The sequence below is a fragment of the Schistocerca cancellata genome, chromosome 2, assembly GCF_023864275.1.
Source record: "Schistocerca cancellata isolate TAMUIC-IGC-003103 chromosome 2, iqSchCanc2.1, whole genome shotgun sequence".
Classification (NCBI taxonomy): domain Eukaryota; kingdom Metazoa; phylum Arthropoda; class Insecta; order Orthoptera; family Acrididae; genus Schistocerca; species Schistocerca cancellata.
Genome location: NC_064627.1, coordinates 580,212,661 through 580,240,610, shown reverse-complemented (window position 1 = coordinate 580,240,610; position 27,950 = coordinate 580,212,661). Strand labels below are relative to the sequence as shown.

The 27,950-nt window shown below is 37.9% G+C and overlaps 2 protein-coding genes across 9 annotated transcripts in view; one reads left to right on the top strand and one right to left on the bottom strand.

The window, feature by feature from the left end:
* The window catches only part of LOC126162189 (rho guanine nucleotide exchange factor 7), a gene marked incomplete in the record, with an annotated part of 149,487 nt that extends 125,238 nt beyond the window's left edge, over positions 1 to 24,249 (top strand). The window contains 2 exon segments of the mRNA XM_049918516.1: positions 10,312 to 10,405; positions 23,950 to 24,249. Of these exon segments, the coding sequence (XP_049774473.1) occupies positions 10,312 to 10,405; positions 23,950 to 24,118 (263 nt within the window).
* A 1,343-nt stretch (positions 24,250 to 25,592) lies between these two features.
* Positions 25,593 to 27,950, bottom strand: part of LOC126146981 (uncharacterized) — a 148,478-nt gene continuing 146,120 nt past the window's right edge. For 6 of the 8 annotated variants that reach the window (XM_049915660.1, XM_049915659.1, XM_049915657.1 and 3 more), the window contains one exon: positions 25,593 to 25,893. In XM_049915660.1, the coding sequence (XP_049771617.1) occupies positions 25,713 to 25,893 (181 nt within the window). In that variant the 3' untranslated portion in view covers positions 25,593 to 25,712. The remainder of the gene's footprint in view (positions 25,894 to 27,950) is intronic. The other 2 variants (XM_049915664.1, XM_049915663.1) reach the window with 2 other exon arrangements.

Genomic DNA, 27,950 nt, shown 5'->3' with positions numbered 1-27,950 from the left:
CTGCTCCTGAAGAAATACACTGGTTTGCAGGTTATAATGTCACCAGGCTACTTGCAGAAATAAATAAATGACAAACCTTAGATTTTCAAATCCAAAAGAAAAGGTTTTTTTCCTGTTGCATAATTTTTTTTAATTTTTTTCCTAGAGTGCCTCGCAGTAGTTTAGAGCCTTTTGCTGCATGTTACTGACATGTATTTACTGTCACTAATTTCTTGTTTATATTTATTGTTTTGTAATTGTAATTCTGTGAATTAAGCACACTGTGATTTGTTCAGTGATTGAGTATCTGTGGCACACATAGTCCTGCAAAACGGAGGACATTAATAAGAACCATAAAAGCAAGAGATGAACTTTTCATCCACTGGCTGCTACTGCGTTGTACTGTAGGACAAACATTGGTTTAAATTTTATGCAAATGAATGGCTCAGCTTTCAATAAAATGTTATCAGCATTGTAAAAGAATTGGACAGTACGAAGCCTGAGCAACCACATACATCATTCCGAATGTGCCACAGACTGTTTTTCCTAAATACTAACCTGAATCTTTCATGGCAGTTGGTATCATTTCATACTCAAGTTACTCCTGACCACAATAAAAAATAAATGCAACCAGAAAATCCACAAGTTAAACTAGCAGTGTCTCTTGACTCCCTGATTATGCTACATCTTGTTTTCCTGGTTTTTCTAGTGATATATATCATATTAATATAGCCACCATGTGATGAATATTATTATATAAAGAAATCTTGTTTATTAATAAATAATTTTAGCTAGACTGGAAGTGGAAGCATATTTGGCTATTTGGAGGCAGTTGCACTATTGGCCTGTTGATGTGAATACTCATGTAAAAGTTACTGTCATACAGATTACAGCATAAATAATAATCATGACCTGCATCATATTTGGTACTGAAAGTACAAATTGTTTTGTTCCATGCTCCCTGCTGCAGTGGACCTGGGTCATCTGTCACGTGGTAACGTACTGCATGATCCAGTCACCCACACAGTATTACAGCCACATTGTACAAATTGCAATAAAACTCGAGCATCGACCTGGTGTTGTGGAAATTTTGTCATTCGTACTCTCAGAAAAACTCATTTTGATTAGATTAATTGCAATATGTTTGTTACTAACAAAATGTGAAAGGAAGTGTTCTGCTTATTTGCATGTCAAATTTTGCTTTTCTGCTTTCAGTGCCAAAGATGGGTTAGTTGCACAGAAAAATGTTACCTGCAGTGTCAATATTGTGCTTTTCTACAGGATTGTAACTGCATGACATTGTGTAGGTTGTTTGTTGAAGAATTTATTTGAAGCATTTCAGTGCAGCACATTTGGATGTGTACTGATTTAGACAGGAAACAGTGATTTTAATAAAGTACCTTTTCCCATTTGATATAACAAATTTCTTTCTGGGGAATGACACTAACTCCCCTTTCACATTGTAGATAATTTGCCCCATATGTTAGTCAATTGTCAGCAGCATTTTGTGTTTAGTCAACACACTCAGGGATAATAGAGATCAACATTTAGTCATTTGTGATCTTTTTTACAATAAAATATAGAGAGAAAATATTTTGGCATATTTATATGCGAAGTCTTGCATGGTGTCCTAGGATTTGTTTTAAAATGATTATTGTAATAGTGACAGTGAATTTTTTAGATTTTATTGCAGATACCAAATAAAGCTTAAAAATTATTTGTAAGTGTTTCATGCTTTTTATGTATTGGTTGAGATTATATGTTTGTGTATTACTTTTCCTGTGTACAATAAGCTGGTTGAAAGAGCTGCTTCTCATTGCTTAAGTCTATTTTATAAGATTTTTGAACACTCAAAGAAACTTTGCGAAGGCAGAGAGCAAAGGAGAATAGTATAAGACCAAAATGAAAAGTGAGCAAAGAATTTGTGTGTCTTGTGTTATATTCTTGGCAGACAGGTACATATTGACCTTGAGAATGTTAATGGGCTATTGTAAGGAGAATCAGCTGCTGATCCGCATCATTGAACTACTTACGAGTGATATGGATCTCAGCACAGTTTTACTAAATTTAAGTGGAGGATGAACATGTAGATTTGAAGCATGTAAGATATACCTATGAAGCTGATTGACATATTTAGGAAATGCATATCTTCAGTTTAAATCAAATACAACCAGATTCTGATGCTATGGTTTTGGGACCTACTGTCATGAATGTGTCAGTCAATCAGTCAATGTCTCTTTTTACAGTAAGGGAACTAGAAACACATACAAACTGATTTTATTCATTTTTTTGTAATTGTCTTCCATTGCAGTTACCTGTCAGATAGGCTGCTGTGGGTAATAGTTGCTGCATGACGGAAAGTGCTATACTTATTTTATGTTAAACATTTTGTATATTGTTTGTGCAGGTTAGTTTCTATCACACTTATTTTGGTTGTGGTATTGTGGTGTGGTGCACGATTTTGTGTGTGTGTGTGTGTGTGTGTGTGTGTGTGTGTGTGTGTGTGTGTGTCACATGATATAACAGTATTTTTTTTAATACAGAGAAACTGCTACAGTAATACTATCATCTTCTCCTTCAGAGTTGATGTAAAAATACTCGAAACCTAAGCCTTAGAACTAAAACTTTTGATTCACTGTTTATATAAAGAAAAATGTATGATATAGAATAGAAATGATGTCTGAATGTGGACTTTTTTGACATTTGTGCGTCCTTTATAGGTCAAGAAAATGCAAAGGGACACCACATAAGTTTTCACCATTAGATACTCATTAGAGCTTTGCTGCATCTGTTCATGACTTGATAAAAGAAAAAAAAAACACAAAATATAAATAATGGGAGGAGTAAAGATAAAAATCCAATATAGTTGAGATGTTGAATATTCAAGAGGTACACTGACAAGACTGAAAACATTGTTTAGCTTTCTGATGATGTCCTTTCTAAGAGATAACTAATATGGAATACACAAGGCCGTGCAGAAAAGTAATGCCTCCTAAATTTTTATGTGAAAACTTTTGAAGCTTTCTAAATAAAACAAACGTTATTAACATTTTGCATATTTATTCTTCTTGTCTACATATTCACTCCTCAAGCTAGTCACCCTGGCAACAAACAGAGAGACCAGTTTGTTTATACCGTCATTGTAGAATGTTGGACTTTGTTAGCAGAGCCACAACGTCACCTCTGCTTGCCCTGCTTCACTATCAAAGTGAAATCCTCAAAGATATTCTGTAAGTTTTAAAAACAGATGAAAATTGGATGTGACTTAAGTTTGGAGTATGTTCAGTGACAGCGAGCCCAAGGTGTTGGATTGTTGCAGTGCTCATGTGTGGTCTTGCGTTGTTAAGCTGAGAAAGAGGGTGCTCCATGTGTGGGTGGTTAGGAACTTGATTACAGCACACTGTTTCTCATGCACTACTGTAGTTATGTTACACACTACCACTCAGAGCCCTCTAGCGGCAGAGGCTTTGAAGCTTGTGTCAGCGAATCAGGAAAATCGACCAAGTAATATTTGTGACATATAATACCTCAACTGATATTCAGAACAGAACAAAAAATTCAGAGGCATTACTTTCCAGCATGCATTCATACATGTATTGTTTCATTGTGTTGGCCAGAAGAGCTGCAGTTTAGGTACAATGCAGTTTGCTGGGACAAAGTAGCCCTGTAGGTACTGTGTCTGAATGTGTATTCTGAAGGAGGACATCATTTTTATATGCCTACTAAACACTGAATGTCTTAACTGTACAGTGAGTTTTTATCTTTACTTCTTCTATTAAATATTGGGTGGTGCGAAAGTCACTGGGCACTGGACACTGATTTAAACAAAAGATGGAATTTATGTTTCATTACAAATACACGCAGCACCTACAATTATTTGTTACATTCAAACAGTTTTCCATCTTCATTAGTACATGTTTGAAGTCTTTTTGGAACACTGGTATATACTCTATGGCATAATGTGGTATCACTGTCCAAATCATGAAATGTGTCGTGTATGAAGTCTTTTAGTTGTCAGTGTATCAGTAAGTGCAGTTATGTCTGTTAACTATCCACTTAATTTAAAATTGGCCTTGTCAGAGCACATAATTTTATTGTACAGGTTAGCATCAATTCACAAAACTGATGAAGTCAATTTGGATCACCTTCAAGTAACCCATGTCGTAAATGGTGAATGTAAACTTTAAACTTCTGTTTGTGTAACAATCATTGCACTGATCTTCATGATAACTCCAACTCAGTTGCTAATTGTCTGGCTGATTTTTGCAGACTTTGGGTCACAGCTAAACAAACCCGCAATTCATTTTCCTCAGTTGTTAGTATCGTTGGTGGCCAGATCTTGGTGCATCCATAACAAATCCACGTTCTGCAAACCTATCTCGTGTATCATGCACTGTCTAGATGGTGGTTTTCATCTAAAGTGTCTTCTCCATTCATTAACAACTGTAGTAGCACCACTTTTATAAAATGTTTTTAATGCGAAAATTCTTTCTTTAACATTGTGACAGTTTGGAAAACTACAGCTGTAAACGTGTCTTGCAGATCACATTTCAACAATTCACTATTTTGATTACTGTGTTTGTCTTTTTTGCCATTGCATCATATAGAAATTTGACGAGGCGTAATTATACCACTTGATAATACTTCCTACTGTACTTCATCTTGCTTTTACTTGTGTTTTTTCTTAACCTACTGTCCAGAAACTTTTGCACCACCCTGTATATTCCACTAAGGAATTTTCATTGGCTTTTATGAGAGTTTCGTAGTAATTATTTTTACGGGACCAAAAAAAGAAAGAAAGATAAGTGTTTAACATCCTGTCGGCAATGATGTCATTAGACATGGTAACTGAAAATCTCAGATTTCTAGGGTGTCAATCTGAATGAGAATAATTTATCATGACTTTCACATGTATCAATGGATTGTTCCATTACTTCATCATATAAAATATTTTATTTAAGAGTTAAAACAAACAAACTGCAAATTTTCTACTGTTTATTTTTTACAAACTTATTTTTGTATTATGACACCACCATCAGGTAACCTGCTGATGAGCATCCACAAAGATGCTAATATGTAGGTGACCCACTCTCTGAAAACAAAAAGGGACTGAAAACGTGTAGAGCTCCGAGTCATAATGAGAGCTACTTAAAATGTTAACTAAACGCTGTGTGTCAGCACTTACAATTAAATGTTACTTAGTTAATTGGTGGCTGATGATATAAATGAGAGTACCTACAAATAAATGGCTGTACAGTTGTAGAGCAAAAACCTTTATGGCCTGCTAATTACAGGCCCAATATTACATTAATAAGAATGAATTAACACAAATTGTAATAGGTTACAGCATCAGTATTACAGAGATAAGATTTACATTACAGGGCAAGAATTTATCTAAATAACGAGTTAATATCAATTATAACATATACATTGCTTGACCACAACATTAAAATGTAATATATGCTTGTGTACTATGTTTAACAACCTTGTGTCTCAAGACATTTTTCTTTAACCTTCTGATGTACTAGAAAGATACACACTGTAAATAATAGAATGGCATAATGTGGAATGCCAACTATGAAATGCAACTCAATTTTTTCCTGGTTTTAATTTCTATAATTTGTGGAAATTGATATGAGAAAAGCCAGAATAATTCCTTGAAAAACAATAATAATCATTTCCTTTCTTAATTTCTTGGCTAAGATAAGCTAGCTAGTGCTGGTATCTAATTCATTGACCAACTGTTGAGACCTCTTACAGTTCTTTTGTGGCTGCTCTTTCTTTTTTGCAAGTATGTCAAAAAACACATGCCTTCCAGCTGTATAGTGTTGTGTTACACATCCTACATTGCAACATTCATTCCATTTTGCAGCCCCTGAATAAATGTTAACACAAGATACCTAAATGAAAATTGGTTTGAGCTAATAGCAGCTTTTGTGACTCGAAGCTCCCAAAACCTATTTACGTATGGCTTTTCCCTTTATAAAATGTTATTTGAACACGGATGTGTGAAAAGACTACTATTCCAATTTATACCAGAACACACACACACACACACACACACACACACACACACACGTACATGTGTGCTTGCACACACCAGAGAGGGAATCGTATTTTGGATTCCTTTTGTTTTCTTTTATTTATTTTTGTAAATAATACATATTCTTATTTGAGGCCTGTGTTAAGTTTAATTCACGATTGTCTTGAGTGATTCCAACTCATTGATAAGGCTAGTGGTAATTTATTCATGAGTTCATGTGAAACATGCCACTAACACTCAAATTAGTCACAATCCACTTGTATTCCTCCTGGATTTCTATTTAGACAGTATCTGCATGTATTCACTTTCAAAGGTTTCTAATTTTTATATGAACTCTGTACATTATGAAACACTATAAATACTTCATTTTTATTTACTGACCATACCCAGATAGAAACACCTACATCTATGTGTTACTTAGGTAAGGATACTCAAACAATGCACACAATTCAGTTTTTGACAGCATCTGCTGACCCAAATGATGCGTGCATTAAGTTGGTAAGATGAAGTTATCCTCAACTTAAAGGTTAGTTGGAGCACCATAGTGCTTTACTAAGAGTTGCCCTATTTTTGGTATGCCGTTATCTTCCTCCAGCCTTTCAAGCAACTTACCGAGAAATGGGGGACCTGTAGTTTAAGGGGGATTCTAAATCATAGGGCAACTAGGCATTTTTCACACTAAGAAATCACTGCCAATAGTGAAAGAGGTAGGAAGTGACAAAATACATCATGGACCAACTAGGAAATGAACCTGGGAACTTTATATTTGTAGTTCGCACTTGCCCACTATGCCACCAAGCCTCACCTAATAGATAATGGCAAAAAGTTTTTGGTTATACATTACAAGCAGGTGGTGTTACTGGGAATGTATAGTGTTCAGCAGTATGGAGAAAGGCACGGATACACCATAGGACCTAACTAGTGTGGATCTGAACTTAATAATTCAGTTGGACAAACATCAAAAACAGGAATATTTTATAGTGTCACTATGTAATAGCCCTGACTAAGAACACTCGCCTAAGTTCTTGGTTTATCATGGCATAATCATCTACACATTAATTTTATTAGTATAATACATCAGATGGGTGAAGGAGATTGTAAGAAAGTTGTCTGTAGCAATAACAGTCAAGGAATAAATGAACAGATCGTGACTGCTGAAGTAAATTTAATGCTGATTTTCCAATTTGGAATAATTTTTATGTAGGAAATGCATATGCATCCTGAGGCTCTTAAGATTGCACGTTCTTTATGAGGAGACAGATACAAGTAGCTGTGGCGTTTGTTATGGAATCAGATTTATAGTGCATCAAGTGTCTTTTGGGGATGTTCTGAATCTGTAGTTCAGTGTGAAAATTCTGGATTACATGATACCAGAGGAAGTCTCTGTAATTAGCATTTCCCTTTAACACCTTTGAAAACTTAAGTTAATTTTTTAATTTGTATAAAAAAAGTAATTTAAAAAAATGCAAAATATGGAATACAGAGATCTATGGTGTGCTTATGGCTGTTCAGGCAAGACATTTTCTGTCTGCTTGTGTCTGTGTATGTGCGGTTGGATATGGGTGTGTGTGCGAGTGTATACCTGTCCTTTTCTCCCCCTAAGGTAAGTCTTTCCACTCCTGGGATTGGAATGACTCCTCACCCTCTCCCTTAAAACCCACATCCTTTCATCTTTCCCTCTCCTTCCCTCTTTCCTGACAAAGCAACCGTGGGTTGCGAAAGCTTGAATTTTGTGTGTATGTTTGTATTTGTTTGTGCGTCTATCGACCTGCCAGTGCTTTCGTTTGGTAAATCACATCATCTTTGTTTTTAGATATAAATTATTTAATTGGATAGATAAAAGATATCTACTCACCAAGCGGCAGCAGAACACACACATAAAAAATGGTTGTCACTGGCAAGCTTTTGGAGCCAGTGGCTCCTTCTTCAGGCAGAAGAACTGAAGGGGAAGGAAGAGCAGTGAAGGAAAAGGACTGGAGAGATCTAGGAAAAGTGGTAGATTGTTGCAAAGTCACTCAGAACCGCAGGTCAGGGGAGACTTACTGGACGGGATGAGTAGGAAAGACTGATTCAGTCTCTCCTTCTCATCCCACATGGTAAGTCTCCCCTAACCTATGGTTCTGTGTGACTTTTCCAAACTCTATACCTTTTCCTAGACCTCTCCAGTCCTTTTTCATCACCCCTCTACACTCCCCTTCTGCCTGAAGGAGAAGACACAGGCTCCGAAAGCTTGCCAGTTGCTACCATCTTTTATGTGTGTGTTCTGCTGCCACTTGGTGAGTAGATTTTTTTTTATCTATACAATTAAATAATTTTGTCTATAATTGATTGTTTTCATTGGTATATTGTTGTGCATAATATTTTGACGACCAAATTGTCTTAATGAATTGCTATGTGCACTCGCAGAAAGATCTCTGGATCGATTGTCGAAATATTGTACTGAAATTGGAATCAACAACTTAGAAAACCACCTCAAAGCACACCATTAATCAATCATACCAAAAAAACCTGAGAGGTAAGATAGAGAGTTACCATTTTTACTTTAATTGAACTTTTAGCCAAGTCACAGTAGTTTAATTTTATGCACTCTGCGTCTGCATGTAGGTGCTAATCTGTTCTCCAAATTGTTTCTCACCTTTTACAAGTTCCATAGTATCTTAATTATGAAATAACTTGCTACATGAGAGGCAGCCCTTAAAACCAAGCTCATGGTGCTAAATTTATACGATAGTACTTCTACAATCATTTTACTACATTGTACAGATAAAATTGTTCCTAATGTTAATTTATGCAAATTAATATTTTTTGGGGAAAAAATAAGTAAACTTACATGTTATAATTTTCTTGATGAATACATTCTTGTTGCAATTTGTAAATTTGAATGACTGTTAAGTCATTTACAAAAATATAATTTACATCAGAGATTCATACAATTGTAGCAGATGGATTGAGTCATACCTTTGTACTAGTAGTTTTGCTGCTTACAGAAATTGTGTATGTCAAAAGCACATTTTATGTCGTACACTTGTTGTTGTCATTGTTGTTCTGCATACAGTGTTCTGAAAATCTTAAAAATTATGTTTGTACTTGATGGATCTGAACTGTTCTTAGTGTGGAACATACAGAAAATTTTTGAAAAAATATGATGTGTAAAGATATTGTTAGTTGTGATAAAACCAATTTTATTTCAGAATTTGGATGTTACATTTTTTTATATGTTTATATTTGTTTACTATTGCAAAAATATATTTTGTTCATATATTAAAAGTTATTCAGAATAATTATTTATTCATAATAAAATAACTTAATTGATATTTTGTCTCAGTTCATACCCACCACAAATATTTCTTACATTAGGTAAATTAACAAGTTGACTTACGTGCCAAAATGAAATATGTGACAGTCAATGGAAAGTGTATGAGGAACTTTGAATTACACTTTGACAACATAAATTAACAAGCTGACTTACATGCCAAAATGAAATATAGGACAGTCAGTGGAAAGAGTATGAGGACATGTAATTGAAACAAGGAAAGTTATAGCAAAATGTTTTGTTAGTCTGATATTTGCACTGAAATGACATCATGATTGCCAACTTAAAAATATGCCAGAAAGTTACACCAATTATGTTTTGAGAGGTGTTTCATCAGCCTGTCTTTTCGAGTTATAGGCTTCATATGACTTTCTCTCTCTCTCTCTCTCTCTCTCTCTCTCTCACACACATACACACACACACTGCTCCCCATCCCCTGTTGTGTGTGTTGTATCCTCTGTTTAGTGAAGTCTCTGGTCATAGTGTCTTAAGGAAACTGATTCTTTTAATTGCTCATAATTTGAGCACAACTGAAAATAGACATTTATGTAATTTAACAAGATAATGAAGCAGTAACATAGGTAAAGAAAATATTACAATAAAAAATACAATTGGCAGTGGTTGTAATTTTTTTATTTAAGGAATATACATAGACATAAGAGAAATTTAGAATTAACTTTCATATGCGTATTGCAATAGCTTCCTCTGGATAAGAGAGAGAAATTACAGGAGCATTAAAAGTTCATCTGTTTGAAGCCATCTCTGTTCCTTATTTCATAAATAAAGAAAATAGTCACCGACTTTTTAATTGTGTAGATGTAGCCAATAGATCATTTGTGATCTTTTCCTTCGAAATATTAGAGTTATAGATATTTTGTATGAGCTACCATTATTTTGCTAACCACAGGTAATATAATATATTACTTTGAATGTTCTGCTTAACATAATGTTGTAATGATTGGTTCTTCTCATTTAGCAGCATTAATGGATAATCCACAACTGCTGATTGCAGAAGAAGAAAAAATTATAATTGAAGAAACAGAAGGAAACCAGACAATTGTGGAGGAAAAGTGAGTGTAACTTATTAGTCCAATACATTGCTAAGAATAGTATTTCATTTGTTGTTTGAGTAAGTTTTATCTGGAAACACACTATCAAGAGGTTTAATAAATGTTTTTCTTTTCTCAACTGATAACAAAATTAATTTAAAGTAAGGATTATGATACTGTAAATTGTGTATTTCTCAGATCTTTTATGGATATTTTCCGGTGTTTAGCATGCAGAGTATCTGGTTTGTCTACAAGAAATTAGAAGAAAGAGATACTCTTGGGTGGTACAAAATGAGTCCAGCTGTGTAAGAACAATCAGGACTTAGTTGCCAGTAAAAATCGCAGCACCCAAAGATCTTTGGACTAAGAACATGGAACTAATTATTAAATTAATCATCACATACTGTATATGACATTTTCTTTGTGGTACTAATATTTTTATGTGATAAAATTAAGCTAAAAGAGCCTCTATATGCTGTACAACCAGCCATAAAATGCTATGCATTAATTACCAAACTCTATTCATGTGATGCCTTAATTCATTGAAAGTGACCGGTGGCAACTCCAACCATACATGTGTTCATTTGATAAAATATTGGATGAATAATGATGTCAAAGAATGGGTGACACCTGTAATTTGGAACAGATTGCAAATATTGTGGCTGGCTTGGGGCTTGACAGTATTCTGTCAGAGTTTTGCAACATGTGCCATTTCATGTATGATATATTCCCATGTTGTTCAGCAATGAGCAGTTCATCAGTGCATATCAAGTACAGTTGCAAATGTGCTCAGTGCCAATATAGAAAATGATTCCAGCCTTACGGTTTATATGATAGTGCCAACTGAACACATCATTACCACAACTTGATTGGAGACGAACAGACTTATCAAGATTAAATATTTTGACTATCCATTATTGGAAAATGTAACCTTTTGCCAGTCAGCCTTCCAGGGATAGGTGTGCCAGTGATTGATGTCTGTGATATTTTCAGTAATGGCCAACAAGCAAACAAGCCAATTCTAGAAGGTTGTGTTGTGCTCAGTTTATAGAAATACCTGTACACTTTTTCAGCCATGTGGGCAGAACCCTATGGTATGCTGTAAATGTTCCCAGACCCTCAGCTGGCCAACAACATGCTAGATGTGGTGCAATATCATTAGCGAGCTGAGGATTTGGTTCTGAGTGCATCTGCATCTATACTGTACAAGCGAGTGGTGAAGGGTTCTTCTGGTACCACTGTCTTTTTCTCCCTTTCCTGCCCATCTCCTCCTGGGAGATACACTCTTAAAATTTCAACAGGAAATATCTTCATGATGCACAACGCACCTCTTATAACACCTGCCACTATAGTTTGTAGTGTACCTCTGTACAGCTACTCAAGTGCCAATAATCTTACAACATTTGAAGCTTGTCTGTTTTTTATTGAGCATTATCTGGGCTAATGTATGGTGTGACTCAAGCACACTAAACTCTCATTTATCTGGCTCTCAGTAGTCCACCGACAACCAGTCTCAAGTCATTGAAGCAGAAATGACATATTCAATAATGAATGCTCATGTGCAACGATGTTGTTGCTCAATTACAATGTTAAACAATATTATACATGTTTGAAATTGTGGCTTTCTTTACAGTTAAGTATCATTGTTTCTAGAAGGAAACATGTTAACTAGACCTCAAGCAGAAAATTGAAATTAGCAAGAGTCTATTGTAGTTCTTTGCAGTCTGGAAGTTCACATACCGTTCCCAAGTGCTGGCTGTTCAGTAATATGAAATCATAAAAATTAAAGTTTCTGTGACCTCCCTTACTGCCATCATCAGATATCAACACAGTCTGGCTGTATAAAATATGAAAGTACTCCCTTGGGTCATAACGACAAAACTTCATATTATGTCCGTGTGGTTACCACTCCCTCTGATAGGATATAAGCAGGTGTAATGCAATTTTCTATTCCTTGCAAAGGTAGGATCCACTGTCTCAACTGTTAAATTTTCTGCAATGTGAGTCTGTATTACTATACAAGGAAGTAAGATTGAGATTTAATGCTCTGTTGATGGCAAGGTCATCAGTGATGCAGTTCAAACCCAGATTGGGAGGGAGAATGGGGATGGAAACCTGCCATGTGCTTTTAAAAGCAATCATTCTACCAATCAGCTAGCTTTGACTTAGCTAAGTTATTTGTCTGTTGGTTCAAGTATATAGAATGCCAGGCTTCGTAATTGAACAATGGCATCACCATTTGAAGATTTCTCTGTTAGGTAATAATACAGGGTGTACATAAAGTCCGGGAACACTTTCAGTTATTTATTGTGCAAGAACTAAACATTGTATAGATGTCATACCTATTGCATTTTGAAGAGAAACTCTGAAAGTTTTTTTTTAATACGGACATTTGATATGTGAACCATGAGTGACCCGGCAGACGTCAGTACGGTAATTGAATTCTCGCCATACCCGTCTCAGCATGGCATTGTCGACTGTGGCAGTAACTTCCCTTATTCTCTCCCAGAGCTCTGCTACATCACGTCGTAAAGGCGGTATATACACCAGATCTTGAATGTGTCCCCACAGAAAAAAGTCACACGGAGTGAGATCTGGTGATCGGGGAGGCCATTTCATGAAACAGCTGTCCCCGTCTGTAGCATGGCTGATCCACCGATACAGCAGCCCCATGTTCAGGTACCTATGAACTTCACGATGAAAATGGGGTGGAGCCCCATCCTGCTGAAAGGTAAATGGAGAGTCTGATTGCATGTGAGGCATCAGTCATTGCTGCAACATGTCCATGTAGGAATATCCAGTGACAGTGCTGTCGGTGAAGAAGGATGGCCTGTACAGTTTTCGACATGACAAGGCACAAAAAAACATTTACCTTTGGGGAATCATGCTCAAATTCAGTGCATTCGTGTGGACTTTGTACCCCAGATTCGAAAATTATGCCTGTTCACTTTCCCCTTAGTGTGAAAAGTGGCTTGGTTGCTAAACATTACACGATCAACAATGCCATCCTCATCATTCAACTGCTGCAACTGCGAACAAAACTCAAAACTGTTGTCTTTGTCATCGTCATTGAGCTGCTGCACTAGCTCCAATTTGAGTGGTTTCATAGACAGCTTCTGTTGTAGGACTTTCCACACTGTCATTGGAGCCATTTTGAGTTTGTGGGATGCACAATGCGCCATTTTCTTTGGACTCCTTATGAGTATCTTTTGTACGCACTCCACATTCACTTCACTCACACTGCGACGTCCGCTTCTCTTTGCCGTGCACAAGCAACCCATCATAACGAATTTGTTGTGCCAGTGGTAAATGGCCTTACTTGTTGGTGGCTTCTTACCAAACTTGGTTCTAAACATCTGTTGAACAGCTGCTTTTGTCGGTCTCCAACACACAGAAAGTTCGCTCCGCATCTGAACTCGTCATGTTTGCAATTAGCGCTGACTGTCGTCAAATTACCAAACTACGCTGTGGTGGTATACATGAAAAAAGACTTTCAAGGTTTCTCTTCAAAATGACATACGTATGATATCTGTAAAATGTATTATTGAAAGTGTTCCCGGACTTTATGTACACCCTGTACAATAAATGGTATGTCCCCTCAAAGTCTTGCATTTTTCATAAATGGCAAAGTAGAACAATGTTAGCCTAAGTTGTGAATTGTGCATGTTCCTCTAACATAAAGTTAATGTGCGACTTTAAAATGACTTTTATGTACACATGTATGATCATAATTTAGTGTATTTATCACAATGATTGCAGTCAAAGCAACTTTTATATGTGACCTTTCATGCTTTCCCGACAGAGGTGTTGCAGATACACTTTTTGGGTTTGCCACTGGATTGTTTTGTACAAATCGCACATTATTTCAACGAACTGCTTAACATCTTCAAGTAGAGGTAGTTGCCGCTGTCACTGCTGCAAGGTGTGGTAGATGATAATCGTGTGACAGTGTTGAAATTCATCAGGCCGGGAGCGGACAATTCACATGCCTGGGACAACGCTTGCAGTTGGAGGAAAGCGGCACTCCTAGTGCCCCCTGCTTGGAGCTGTAGAAAGGCCTTCTGTGCACGTGCTGTGGGCAATGGCTGTGCTGCCGGACGCTCCTGTGGTTAAAAACTGAATGAAATCTCATCAGTGCGTTGCGTCGAGCCATAAATCAAAATTTCTTGTTTTCCCTGTTTTGATTTAATGGCAGTGTGCTTGATTCCAGGCAACACTTAATTGAAAATCTGCATGACTGTTGGTAACACTGTCTGCTGTATGGATGTGTACGGCATCCTTAATAATACAGTCGCAGAAAGATCATGGTGGGGATAAAATTTCAGTCTTTTCGTAAAACATATGATGCCCTGTGTTCAGGTAGTGCTCTGCTATCGCTGATTTATCAGGTTGCCCCAGATGTGTATGACGAATGTTGTTCAGCGCAACATTCTTGTACTTGTCTGCCCAATATAAGATTTTCCACATTGCATGGGACCTTAAACATGCCACATTCCCTAAGGCCATGGTCATCTTAGACCAAGCACAATAAATTCCTCAGTTTTGCTAGTGGCCAAAAAACACACTTGATGTGCCTTTTTAGGGTTCTTTTTATTCTTGAAGACTTGCCACCAAAGTAGGGCAAGAACCCCGTTGAATGGTGCCTCCTCGTCTTCATTAACATCTGTTCTTTGAATTTGCTTTGAACAGAAAGCATGGCATATCTGTCTTATCGGAATTGCCATCCTGTTGGAATAGCATTCTTAGGCCTTGTAGCTCACCAAGTAGACTGTCGGCACCTGAGACTGCAGGTGCTCTATGCACCAAAGAGTATAAGACACTATCACATTGTGCAGGGCAATGATAACTTGTGGCCTGCAACTACAGCTCCGTTGGAGTTGATTTGTGATAGACACTACATCCCATTGTACCATCGACATTTCTGCTGACCATGACGTGGAGGAATGGTAAAATGCCATCCTTCTCCACTTTCACTGTGAACTATATATTGGAATAGAGCAAGCCACACCAAGAAAGTTTAACACCAGCTCAGCAGAAAGGAAAGCTCTGTCAGACTTGAGAGCAGACAAAGACCTTGTAATTTTACCTGCCGACAAGGGGAATGTCAACATCCTTCTCTCATGAGCTGAATACAACAGCAAGGTTGTGGGCTGCTTGATGATCCTGCTTATTGCATGCCAACAGATGATTCAAGTGGCAAGATCCAGATCCAGAGAAAAACACTAGATCTTCTCGAGAAGACTTCTATTCGTTCTAAAGTCATTAAGAGCCTACACCAACAGGCTGCAGTTTCCCCAAGACTGTAGGGCCTACACAAGATACGTAAGGATGGGACTCTTCTTCTTGCAATAGCAATCAACGTTGGAGCTCCTATTTATTTTCTGGCCATACATCTTGCTACACTGTTGGGCCTTTCATAGCCAAGTGTGATCACCATATCTGGAATTTAGAGGACTTCATAGGGCACCCGATGATGCGTATGCTACAACTATTGAATCTTTTCGTTAGCTTTGACATTGTATATTTATGAAAAGTACCTCTATGGGACTCATTAGAGCTTATCAGCAGACAGTTTGAGAAAGGCATTGTGACAGCGTTTAAACATGTGCTTACCTCAACTTATTTCTTATTCAGTGACCTGTATTTTGAAGAAATGGATGGTGTCACCATAGGAAGTCCTCTGTTTCCCATGGTGGTCAACTATTTAATGGAAGACTTTGAGGAAGAAGCACTGCAGTTGGCAAGTCTCAAACCTTTCAGCTTATGGTGATAAGTAGATGATACATTTGTGGTGTGGCCCCACAGAATAGAGACAGTGCCTGTGTTTCTCTGGCATCTGAACTTGCTCCATCCCAATATGCAGTTGGCAATAGAAGTGGAGAAGGATGTCATGGTCCCCTGGGACACAGTGTCTACTGCAAATCAACGTACACAGAGCTATATTTGCAGCTCACAAGTTGTCATCACTTTGCATAACACAACAGTGTCTTACACTCTTTGGCACATAGATTACGTGTGGTCTCAGATGAAGACAGTCTACTTGGTGAGCTACAATACCTAAGAACAGTATTACAACTGAATGGCTATTCTGATAGACAGATACACCATGCATTCCATTCTAAGCAAATTCAAAGCACAGATGTAAATGAATATGTGGAGGCACCCATTGCAACAGAGTTCTTCCCTATTTTGGTGGCACAGCTTCAAGAATAGAAAAAAGGCATGACATCAAGTGTGTTTTTCGGCCTCCAGCAAAATAGAGGAATTTATTGTGCTCGGTCAACCATGACTGGGGCCATACTGAATGTGGCGTCTGTAGACAGATATGTGCAAGAATGTGGCATCGAATACCATCATCATACATGCCTGGGGCAACCTGATAAATCAGCGGCAGCATTGCCCAAACACAGGGCATCATATGTTTTACGAAAAGACTGAAATTTTATCCCCACCATGATCTTTCTGCGACTGTGTTGCTAAGGATGCCATACATATCTGTACGGCAGACAGTGTTACCAACAAAGAGGCAGATTTTCAAGTAAGGGCCACCTAGAAGCCATTAAATCAAAACAGGGAAAACAAGATCTTTTGATTTATGACTCGATGCAACGCACTGCTGAGATTTAATTCAGCTTTTAACCACAGGAGTGTCTGGTAGTACAGTCATTGCCCCAGTGCATGTGCAGAAGGCCTTTCTGCGGCTCCCATCATAGCCACTAACTCCAACTGTAAGCATTGTCTGTGCAAGCGCTGTGCCTGCTCCCAGCCTGATAAATTTGGACGCCCTGTGCGATTATCAACAGTCGTGCCGTGCGTCAGTGACAGCAGCAACTATCACCACCTGAAGATGTCAAGCAGTTGCACTGATAAAATATTGTATGACTTATGCAATATGATCAAGCGGCAAAACCCGAGAAGTGCATCTTTTATATATTTTCATAAAAGTGGAAAATTATCAGTAGTAAAAGAGGAGAAGCCAAATAAGGAAGGCAAAGAGAAACAGAAGATTATTATGTAGTATAAACATTGTTTGGGGGCTACATACTTTCACATTATATTGCTATTAAATGTACTTGAGTTATTCTTCACAGTTAGAGCTCTAAATTTGTTTAAACTAGAATGAAGTGATAAAGCCTGAAAATGAACACTGAATTTCTTTCCATAATCCACAGTTCTCCTAACTAATTAATCTATATTGGGAATTTGCTGACTGCACAAAAGTCCTTATCTCCATGAATTCCTTTAGATAGGATTTTATGCATATTAGTTTGAGGGTTCCTATAGAAATATTACAGCGAGAAAATAGGCGGGGCCTGCCACTTTTTAGTGTTTTTGATGACTTTTGTGCTTACAATTAGTTTTAGGATCAAGCCAATCTTCAGAGGGGAACATACATTGCCTGTGAAACTTTGTTTTTCATAAATGGAATATGTTGTTCCAGCAAAATAACACATAAGTTCTTACACACATTTATCTTAGAAACAGACAGATAAATTATTTATTAGATAATATTATGACTACTTACTGTCTTAAACATATTGATACAAAAGTTGAGATGTATATAATTTCAAACCTGAAGTCGTTAAAACAGTGCTTTCATATATGGTGTTCTCCTAGTTTTTGTGCCTTGTATTAGATACATCTGGTGTGCAGAAAGTTTCAGGAATTGCTAAGCAAACCAAGAACTTGGCTTCTCCGTCTGTACTGGCCTTTAATGGAAACTGTATTTTGGTAAAGGCCTATACGATTCACATGCATTATTGTAAATCAGCATCATCTGCCACTTGGCACTCTCTTCAGGGTAAAGATCTTCTCAAAACTTTGTCGTGTGTTATGATCTTCAACTATACACATCCATGTAGCTACAGCATGTTTTCTAATGTCCTGTACCCACCTTCCATTAGTCTCCATCTATTCCAGTCTCTTGAAAGCCAACAAAGAATTTGTTTGGTTCATCTACCATCCATTCACTTGGCTACCCATTTAACTTGCCTCCATCATGTTTTCATTAAAGTAATAATTAAGTATTCCATTTAACACTGTCCCCTGAACCATTTGTTTGTTTTCCTATCTCTTCTGGTAAGTCTCAGTGTGCAAGTCTTCTATGCTCACTTACCATTACAAAAGTTTTAGAATGTTTTTTTACATTAAAAGTACATGTCTCACCACCATAAATTAAAACTGGCAATAAAACTGTATGAAAAGGAAAGCTTAGACAAATTATTAGAATCATTTTTTTCAAAAACTCTTGTTAGGACACGTTTGTTATCCGTATTAGTAAGATTATTATTGCAGTATTGTATTTCATTCATTATATTTTATACTTCAAATGAATAATTATGAGTATTTGCAATATGCTTAAGTACAGAGTCTTTTCAGATGATGAAGAAATTATTCAGGTAGTGAAGGGAGACGAAAATTTAATAGTCATGGGTGACTGGAATTCGTCAGTAGGAAAAGGGAGAGAAGGAAACATAGTGGGTGAATATGGATTTGGGGAGAGAAATGAAAGAGGAAGCCGTCTGGCAGAATTTTGCACAGAGCATAACTTAATCATAGCTAACACTTGGTTCAAGAATCATAAAAGAAGGTTGTATACATGGAAGAACCCTGGAGATACTAGAAGGTATCAGATAGATTATATAATGGTAAGACAGAGATTTAGGAACCAGGTTTTAAATTGTAAGACATTTCCAGGGGCAGATGTGGACTCTGACCACAATCTATTGGTTATGAACTGTAGATTAAACCTGAAGAAACTGCAAAAAGGTGGGAATTTAAGGAGATGGGACCTGGATAAACTGAAAGAACCAGAGGTTGTACAGAATTTCAGGGAGAGCATAAGGGAACAATTGACAGGAATGGGGGAAAGAAATACAGTAGAAGAAGAATGGGTAGCTCTGAGGGATGAAGTAGTGAAGGCAGCAGAGCATCAAGTAGGTAAAAAGACGAGGGCTAGTAGAAATCCTTGGGTAACGGAAGAAATATTGAATTTAATTGATGAAAGGAGAAAATATAAAAACGCAGTAAATGAAGCAGGCAAAAGGGAATACAAATGTCTCAAAAATGAGATTGACAGGAAGTGCAAAAAGGCTAAGCAGGGATGGATAGAGGACAAATGTAAGGATGTAGAGTCTTATCTCACTAGGGGTAAGATAGATACTGCCCACAGGAAAATTAAAGAGACCTTTGGAGAAAAGAGAGCCACTTGTATGAATATCAAGAGCTCAGATGGAAACCCAGTTCTAAGCAAAGAAGGGAAAGCAGATTGGTGGAAGGAGTATATAGAGGGTCTATACAAGGGTGATGTACTTGAGGACAATATTATGGAAATGAGAGATATCATGCTGCGTGAAGAGTTTGACAGAGCACTGAAAGACCTGAGTCGAAACAAGGCTCCGGGAGTAGACAACATTCCATTGGAACTACTGATGGCTCCGGGAGTAGACAACATTCCATTGGAACTACTGATGGCCAGTCCTGACAAAAATCTACCATCTGCTGAGCAAGATGTATGAGACAGGCGAAATACTCTCAGACTTCAAGAAGAATATAATAATTCCAATCCCAAAGAAAGCAGGTGTTGACAGATGTGAAAATTACCCAGGGTGTATACGACCCGGGACAACCGGGAGATCCGGGAAAAACCCGGGAATTTTTTCATCCGGGAGAAAACCGGGAAAAACCCGGGAATTTTTTAGAATTCCGGGAATGCTTCATTATTTTAGGTTTCAGTTAAATTTTTGCAATATTGACTGGTAAGAATCGATGCTCTAACAAAGGATATTACTCTATCCCGCTACTGCAGAATAATACTACAACAATAAAACGTGAACGAGAAAAAAATATGAAAATAAAACATAAATTGCAAAGGAAATGTGCCATATACAACAACAAAACACAATGCTCATACAAACGTTTGCCAACAACAAAATGTGTCAAAGGTGTTAGGAAGACTATGCAATGCTTTATAACAGCAAAATGTCTCCGATGAGTGACGTCACAACGGTTTAACTAGATTCGTTATAGGAGTTACGAGCGGGCTCATGCGCATGCGCAGTTGAGTGGCGGGGCAAACCGATGTATCTGACCCGAATGACAATTACGGGGGTGGAGGGGGCGCCAAATTCATATTCTTGAGAAGAAAAAAATCATGTTTCACAAAGAGCCTAGCATCCAGCGCACGTTGGTCTACCGATTACTCATGATTTTGAAACGCATCCCTCTTGGTTTTTGAACGCACTCTGTAAGTTGATTTCTGAATGAATCATAAGTTAAATTTTGAATGCGTGCCTAGTGTACGTGATGTCTGTCAGGGGAATCGTCGTCGCATCTAGAAATAAACTTTCCTGCAAGCAAAAGGGGACCGGGTTATACGAGCTGAGCAGAGTAAAGCCGAACGAGTGAACGCCAGCCGCTGTCTGATTACGTGGTTGATTGGGCTTGGAATGATCAGCTGTGCTATAATTACTAGCGAAATCCATAGAGTCAGACTACCAGAGTGGAAATAAACGACTAACAGGAATAACAGGTAAGAAAGATTACGTATTATCTTCTCGGTGTATCCAAGAAAATGAAATTTTGTCAGAAAATTTTTGGCCAGATCGCTCCACTTGTAAGGGCCAGGTGTACAGCCCCCTTCTAGCAGCCGATTAACTTCTATTCTGGAAGTAGGGCGGAAAGTGGTTTGTACGAACATCATAACGCCTAACCGGAGAATAATCAGGGATAACTAAACCGGTGATTCTGGCAGGGTTAGTGAAGTTAACCAGCGACAAAATTTTGACAAAGGCAGGAATAGTTCCAGAGTTAGTCATAACAAGATTGTTTGTTAGGATGAGGAACGGGGACATCACACCAATTAGGGAAGAATATGACGATTCCAAATTTAAGTAAAAATCTCGTACTACTACTTTTCGATCTCACGCTTCATGCTCGAGAAACTGGGGCGTATGAATGAAATGTGAAACTATTTTCTAACATTAAACTATTTGCTTGTAGTAGGCCTAATAGGCATTTTATGTTGGTCTTCGTGAATTATATTCTGTCGTGTTATAAAAATGACCATTTGTGCAAAAACAGTCTCGTTTATTTGGTATGTGTTACAATTTCCGCAGTGTTAGAAAGATCTGTTTTGTTTTATCTAGCAGACAGCGACAAAATAAACGTAATCAGATTTGAGACACCACACCAGTCATGGGTAGTATTTGTATTAACAACTTACGCAGCATTAGACACCGATATTTCGGCCTCTTTTCTTTTATGACATAACGTAAGATCTTTTAATGTTTTACACATACGAACATACGGGCTTCCTGCGTCATCGTAGCTGCCAAAGCGCGGTGGCGCCTCTTACCTAGCGCTCTCTGACGACTGCTGAAACGAACCTATTTCTAACAGGTCACGGGAAAATATTGCGAATGGCTGTTTGAAAAACGTTACTTTCAAAGCAAATTTACTCTTTCGCAAGTGGAACTATGTGTGAGAATGTGCGATGAATTCCTTAAATCACAGAGCGTTTGATGACGAGCGATTAGAAGTATTTAGAGCCCAGATCAGACAATCGTGTCGTTATTATGAGTAAATTGATGTAGTGCTACGGGAAGCTCTCGCTCCTCTGCGGTAGCTAATTTACTTGTGGAAAACTTTGAGAACAAGTCACTGGACTCGGCTAAAAATTTTACTGGCACATTTGTGTGATGTATCTTAAAGTGTAACACGGACAAGAAAAATCAACATTATATGTGAAAGCTTAGCTTCTGTTGCAGCTTATTAACCTTAGAGACCAATGTTGTACGTGAAAGCTTTGCTTTTCTTGTAGCAACACTAAGTATATTAATTTAAAACATTAACTTTTCCTGTTTGTGTATCCGCGCTACTTAACAGTGATATTGCTATTAGCGGACTACATCACGTGTCCTACGCTCTGAATATCCGCTGTCATCGGCTGGCGGGATCACGTGACATGAGCAATGACTCGCTTACAAAAGCGTATCGTAATCTCGATTACATGGTTCGGAAAGTAACATGCGGTGTTTGGTGGGATTCGAATTTATACTTTCGTGATACGAAAATATACAGCGTACTTATTGATGCAAAAAATAAAAAAAAAAAAAAACCTGTCACTTAATAGCACGGAAAAAGTGTGTTTTCATCCGGGAGAAAGTGTATTTTTAACCGGGAAATCCGGGAAAAATCCGGGAATTTTTTTTCCTTGTCCACGTATACACCCTGTTACCGAACTATCAGTTTAATATGCCACAGCTGCAAAATACTAACACGAATTCTTTACAGACGGATGGAAAAACTGGTAGAAGCCGACCTCGGCGAAGATAGAGAAAGCTTTTGACAATGTTGACTGGAATACTCTCTTTCAAATTCTAAAAGGTGGCAGGGGTAAAATACAGGGAGTGAAAGGCTATTTACAATTTTTACAGAAACCAGATGGCAGTTATAAGAGTCGAGGGGCATGAAAGGAAAGCAGCGGTTGGGAAGGGAGTGAGACAGGGTTGTAGCCTCTCCCCAATGTTATTCAATCTGTATATTGAACAAGCAGTAAAGGAAACAAAAGAAAAATAGGAGTAGGTATTAAAGTCCATGGAGAAGAAATAAAAACTTTGAGGTTCACCAATGACATTGTAATTCTGTCAGAGACAGCAAAGGTCTTGGAAGAGCAGTTGAACGGAATGAACAGTGTCTTGAAAGGAGGGTATAAGATGAACATCAACAAAAGCAAAATGAGGATAATGGAATATAGTCGAATTAAGTCGGGTGATGCTGAGGGAATTAGATTAGGAAATGAGACACTTAAAGTAGTAAAGGAGTTTTGCTATTTGGGGAGCAAAATAACTGATGATGGTCAAAGTAGAGAGGATATAAAATGTAGACTGGCAATGGCAAGGAAAGCGTTTCTGAAGAAGAGAAATTTGTTAACATCCAGTATAGATTTAAGTGTCAGGAAGTCGTTTCTGAAAGTATTTTTATGGAGTGTAGCCATGTATGGAAGTGAAACATGAACGATAAATAGTTTGGACAAGAAGAGAATAGAACCTTTCGAAATGTGGTGTTACAGAAGAATGCTGAAGATTAGGTGGGTAGATCACATAACTAATGAGGAGGTTTTGAATAGAATTGGGGAGAAGAGGAGTTTGTGGCACGACTTGACAAGAAGAAGGGACCAGTTGGTAGGACATGTTCTGAGGCATCAAGGGATCACAAATTTAGCATTGGAGGACACCGTGGAGGGAAAATCGTAGAGGGAGACTGGTTTGATTGCAACCTACATCCTTCTGAATCTGCTTAGTGTATTCGTCTCTCAGTCTCAGGACTGAAGACAACAATAACACAGAGTCTTTTACGATCAAAAGCAACTATTAAGTGCTTAGTAAAACAAAATGACTTATACAGACAGCTTCAGTAGAGATGTATCATGTTATTGAATTGTGGCTTTCATGTGTATTTGTACTTACAAATGCCTTGAGTTTGTAATTTGTAGCTTTAAATGCTCTGCAGTTCATTGTTACAATTAAAAAAAAAATCTATCATTACATTACTTATATTTGCAGGAGCTTGGTTGACACTGTTTACGCCCTTAAAGATCAGGTGAAAGATCTCCAGGCTGATATTGCTAGAATTTCGGCAAGACTTGAAGAGGAATCCAAAGCTAGGGCTACCTTTCAAAAATTAGTATGTTCCAACTTGCTGTCTGCTGGTTTGAAGTGGGAAGAAAGCTGATTTTTTCTTACTTAATGGACTACATGCAGAGATATGCAGTTTGTGTTTGTGTGTGCAAATTTTTATGAATGAATACCCAGTGATTTGTATTTTGTATTATCATTTTCAATAAACAAGTCTATAAAAAGAGAGACTAAGAGTTTGTTTGTAAGCATTGCCATTCTGAAATTCTGTATGTGCAATGTTAGCATTTGTAGCTTATTTGTTACAGAAAACATCGTAACTACTTGCAATTTCATTTTTGTCAACAATTAAAAGAACTTTCAATTCGTATACTGGAGGAGCTCATGTGACACTACATATAAGGCTTAGTAAAATGTCCCTCCCATTGGTACAGTAAGTTTAAATTATGTCATACAAAATACCATTTAGGCTTCAACTAAGTTATTGTGCCCAACTGTGGTGCAAAATTATTTACCTTTATGCCTTAACTACAAATGTGGCAGCTCAATAATTTCTTCTGAAATGTAATTAATTCAGTTTGGGTAAAAAACCCTTATCCAACGCAAAAAGAAACAATACATTTCAAAAACTTTTTTTTAATTCCTCTTGCAGGGCTAGTTGTAGATTATCCAGAACATTTCAGTAATAGTGGCCATTCATTGTGGACCTTTGCTGAATAAAACTGAATAAATGTAGTGAGGTTATTCCCCTGCTTCAAAGATAAAAACTTTAATCACTTTTGTACTGGACTTCCTTCAAGTACCAGACTGATTCTACTGAAAGCTGCTGGCTCTGAGCACTATGGGACTTAACATCTGAAAGCTGCTTGTGGTGTAGCAGCTGCATATAAATTGCAATAGTTTAGTTTAAAATAAAAATGCCTTTTCTATACTTTTAAACTGATGCAACTGATTCCACTACATTGGTTGTCATTTGATTTCTGTGTTGTGAGGGTGCTCTATGTTTCATCAGTTTCAGAACTCGAATTTCTCACGTATAAAAGAAACAACATTACATATGACGTAAACATATGGCGCAGTGGTAAGATACTGGACATGCAGTTGGTGGTTCAAATCCTCATCCAGATTTAGGTTTCCATGTGGACGCCCTGTTATGGGGAAATCGAATAGTCTATTTACTCTTCCTTTATTTTCTTCTTGTTAATCAGTCTTCTTACTTGTTTGATTTGTGTCACCAAGATTTCTTCTCCAGTACCTGTATCCTCATCTCAGAAAAGTAACTTAGTTTTTGTTTTCATTAAAATAATGAAATTATAAGATGTAAGCAATATGCAAAATTATGGGAAGGTAATACTCACTTGTAGCTCATAGATGTGACACACACAGTGACATCCATTAAATACCTATTCACATAAGTTAATTTCTTCCCTGCCTGCAGAATGTCGGTAGAAGAATTTAGTTTAGTTTCTATTAGCAGATTTGTATTTTACAAATACAAAACAAACTCACTTTAAAGGAACATAGTTCCCATCAAGCAAAGAAAGAAAGAAATTAAGTAACTGCAAAATTCATAAAAGCTATAGCAAATTTAATGCTTCTTTAACTGTAATATTGGTATTAACAACAAGAGTAATAATATATAGCACTAAATAGATGAGTTTTATCATACTGTCTCTGGAACAGGCGAATTTTTATAATTCTTTTTTATTTTTACCACTAACATGATCACGTGTCCATGACTCAACAGTATCACGGATTTTACTAATATCTGCGGGATATGTTCTGCAGCAGCCTCCTATATACTGAACACCCAAATCAAGCCATTCGTGGACATAGGATTCAATGGGTTTGCAGCTGTCTCCAGAATGCCACCTGTAGTACATGAGCATAACTTAACACACTACAAAATCTTAAGCACAAGTGAAAAAGTAATGTTACATAAACTAAACTATATACTGAAACAAAAAGGAGTCAAGGGGAAGGGGAGATGTTAAGACGTTAGGTAGCAGACAAATGACAACAGAATTTAGGGCTTTGTACTTAGCTGAGATGTCCTTGGCATATAGTCACTTTTAACTTCTTGGTGTTCTTAGGTTATGACAAGCCCAATCGATGGAAGGAAAAAGAGCTAAAAATAAAGACTTCCCCTTGGAGAAAGGTCCACAAAATACACAGCAGAGACATCAGAAGTCCCTAACCAAAGATTAAATGTCATTTGCCATATTGCAATGATGGATCAAAAGTAAAATGTGATTGACAGCCCATGTGTCATTCGCTAAGTCATATGACAAACATACACTCAAACATCAGACTTAAAAAAAAAGGGCAGTGGGTCAGAAAATGATGAACTGTGGAAGGTTGGTGATAATGAGCACAAAGTGGTGGGGAACTGCCACATAACAAACAGCCATGGTTAAAAATACAGTGTCCAATACACAACATAGCTAAAATTATCTTCTCATGACTAGAGGGCCAAGAAGAGATTGGCCAAGCCATTGGGAGAGGTTTAATTTCTCTGAGCTTGTTCCCGTGAAGGCAAGACCAATGGTGATGTCAAAGTGACACCGTCCCGCAGACGGCCGGCAACTTGGAGATCACCCGAAGGAATTGAAGAGCTAGCAGGCTGAGGTAGGAGGACTGCAGCCTTGGCAGCAGTGTCATTTCTTACCAGACCAATGTGACCAGGAACCCACATGAACAGCACAGTGGCTCCTGCTATAGTCAACAAGTGGAACCTTTCTTGGACCTGTTCTACTAAGGAATGGACTGTGTGCCAGCACACAGAGGCTCTGAAGGACACTGAGAGAATTGGAGAAAATGACAATTAAAAAGCCTTTGTCATTGGGTGTACGGGGTGGCCTGATATAGGACAAAGAGCTCTGCTGTAAAAATCGAGCAGTGTTCTGGAAGCTGACACCAAAAAAACAACCAGTGCCAATGACGAAGGCACACCCTACAACGTGGTCAATCGTAGCGGTAGGACCCTTGTGTACACTGATGGCTCTAAGTTGTGTGCGAAGGTCAAGAAACTTACATTAATAGATTGAATCCGGAGTAGTGTCCTTCGGAAGTGAATGAAATTCAAGATGAACATGGACTGCCACACGAAGCGAAGGTTAGGAATGTGGCAGGGTGCATGAAGTTAAGCAACCAGAGTGGCAGCCAAAAGCAAGATTTGGGAGAGCAGAGATGATGGGCACACCCATACCGGCAGTCAAGGGAGTTATCGGAAAACGTGGCATAGGATGGGTGGCTGGGAATGGAAGACAAATGGCATCCTTATCCACTGAGGAGGTCATCATGCCAGTATGAAAGTGGTAGTTTGGCAGCTTCTGCATAGAGATGTGCCTGCTCCAGTGTTAAGACAGATGAGATTGAGTTGATTGAGAAAGCCAGCAACAAGCGAACTTCTCAGACAGGTTCTCAAAGAGCCCCAAAGCGGATCATGGGCATTAAAGTCATTGAGCAGCAAAAAGGGGTGAGGGAGTGACCAATAAGCTGGAGTAGGTCTGCCCTGGTGACAGCAAATTACGGAATGATGTAATGTTACAAATGGTGAAAGGAGGAAGGAAAATGTTGACTGCAACAGCTTGCAGCTGGATGTTCAAGGAGATGGTTTGGCTATGAATGCCAAACCAAATAAGCAGCATGACTCCCCCATGAGATGGAATGCGTTTTGTGGGGGGGAAGTCAAAGCATACCAGAAGGATTGCGAGAGGTCAAAGTTGTCACAAGGGCATAATTTCATTGGAGGCAGAAAACAAGTGGATGTTATGATCCCAAGAGCAACCTTAATTCCTCCTGGTTGGATCTAATGCCATGAATGTTCACTGGAGAAGAGTCATAACACGGAATAGTTGGAAGGGCACAAACAAAGGGAAGTCAATAAAGACTCTTGTACAGGGTGCAGAGGGTGGAAAATCCTGTTC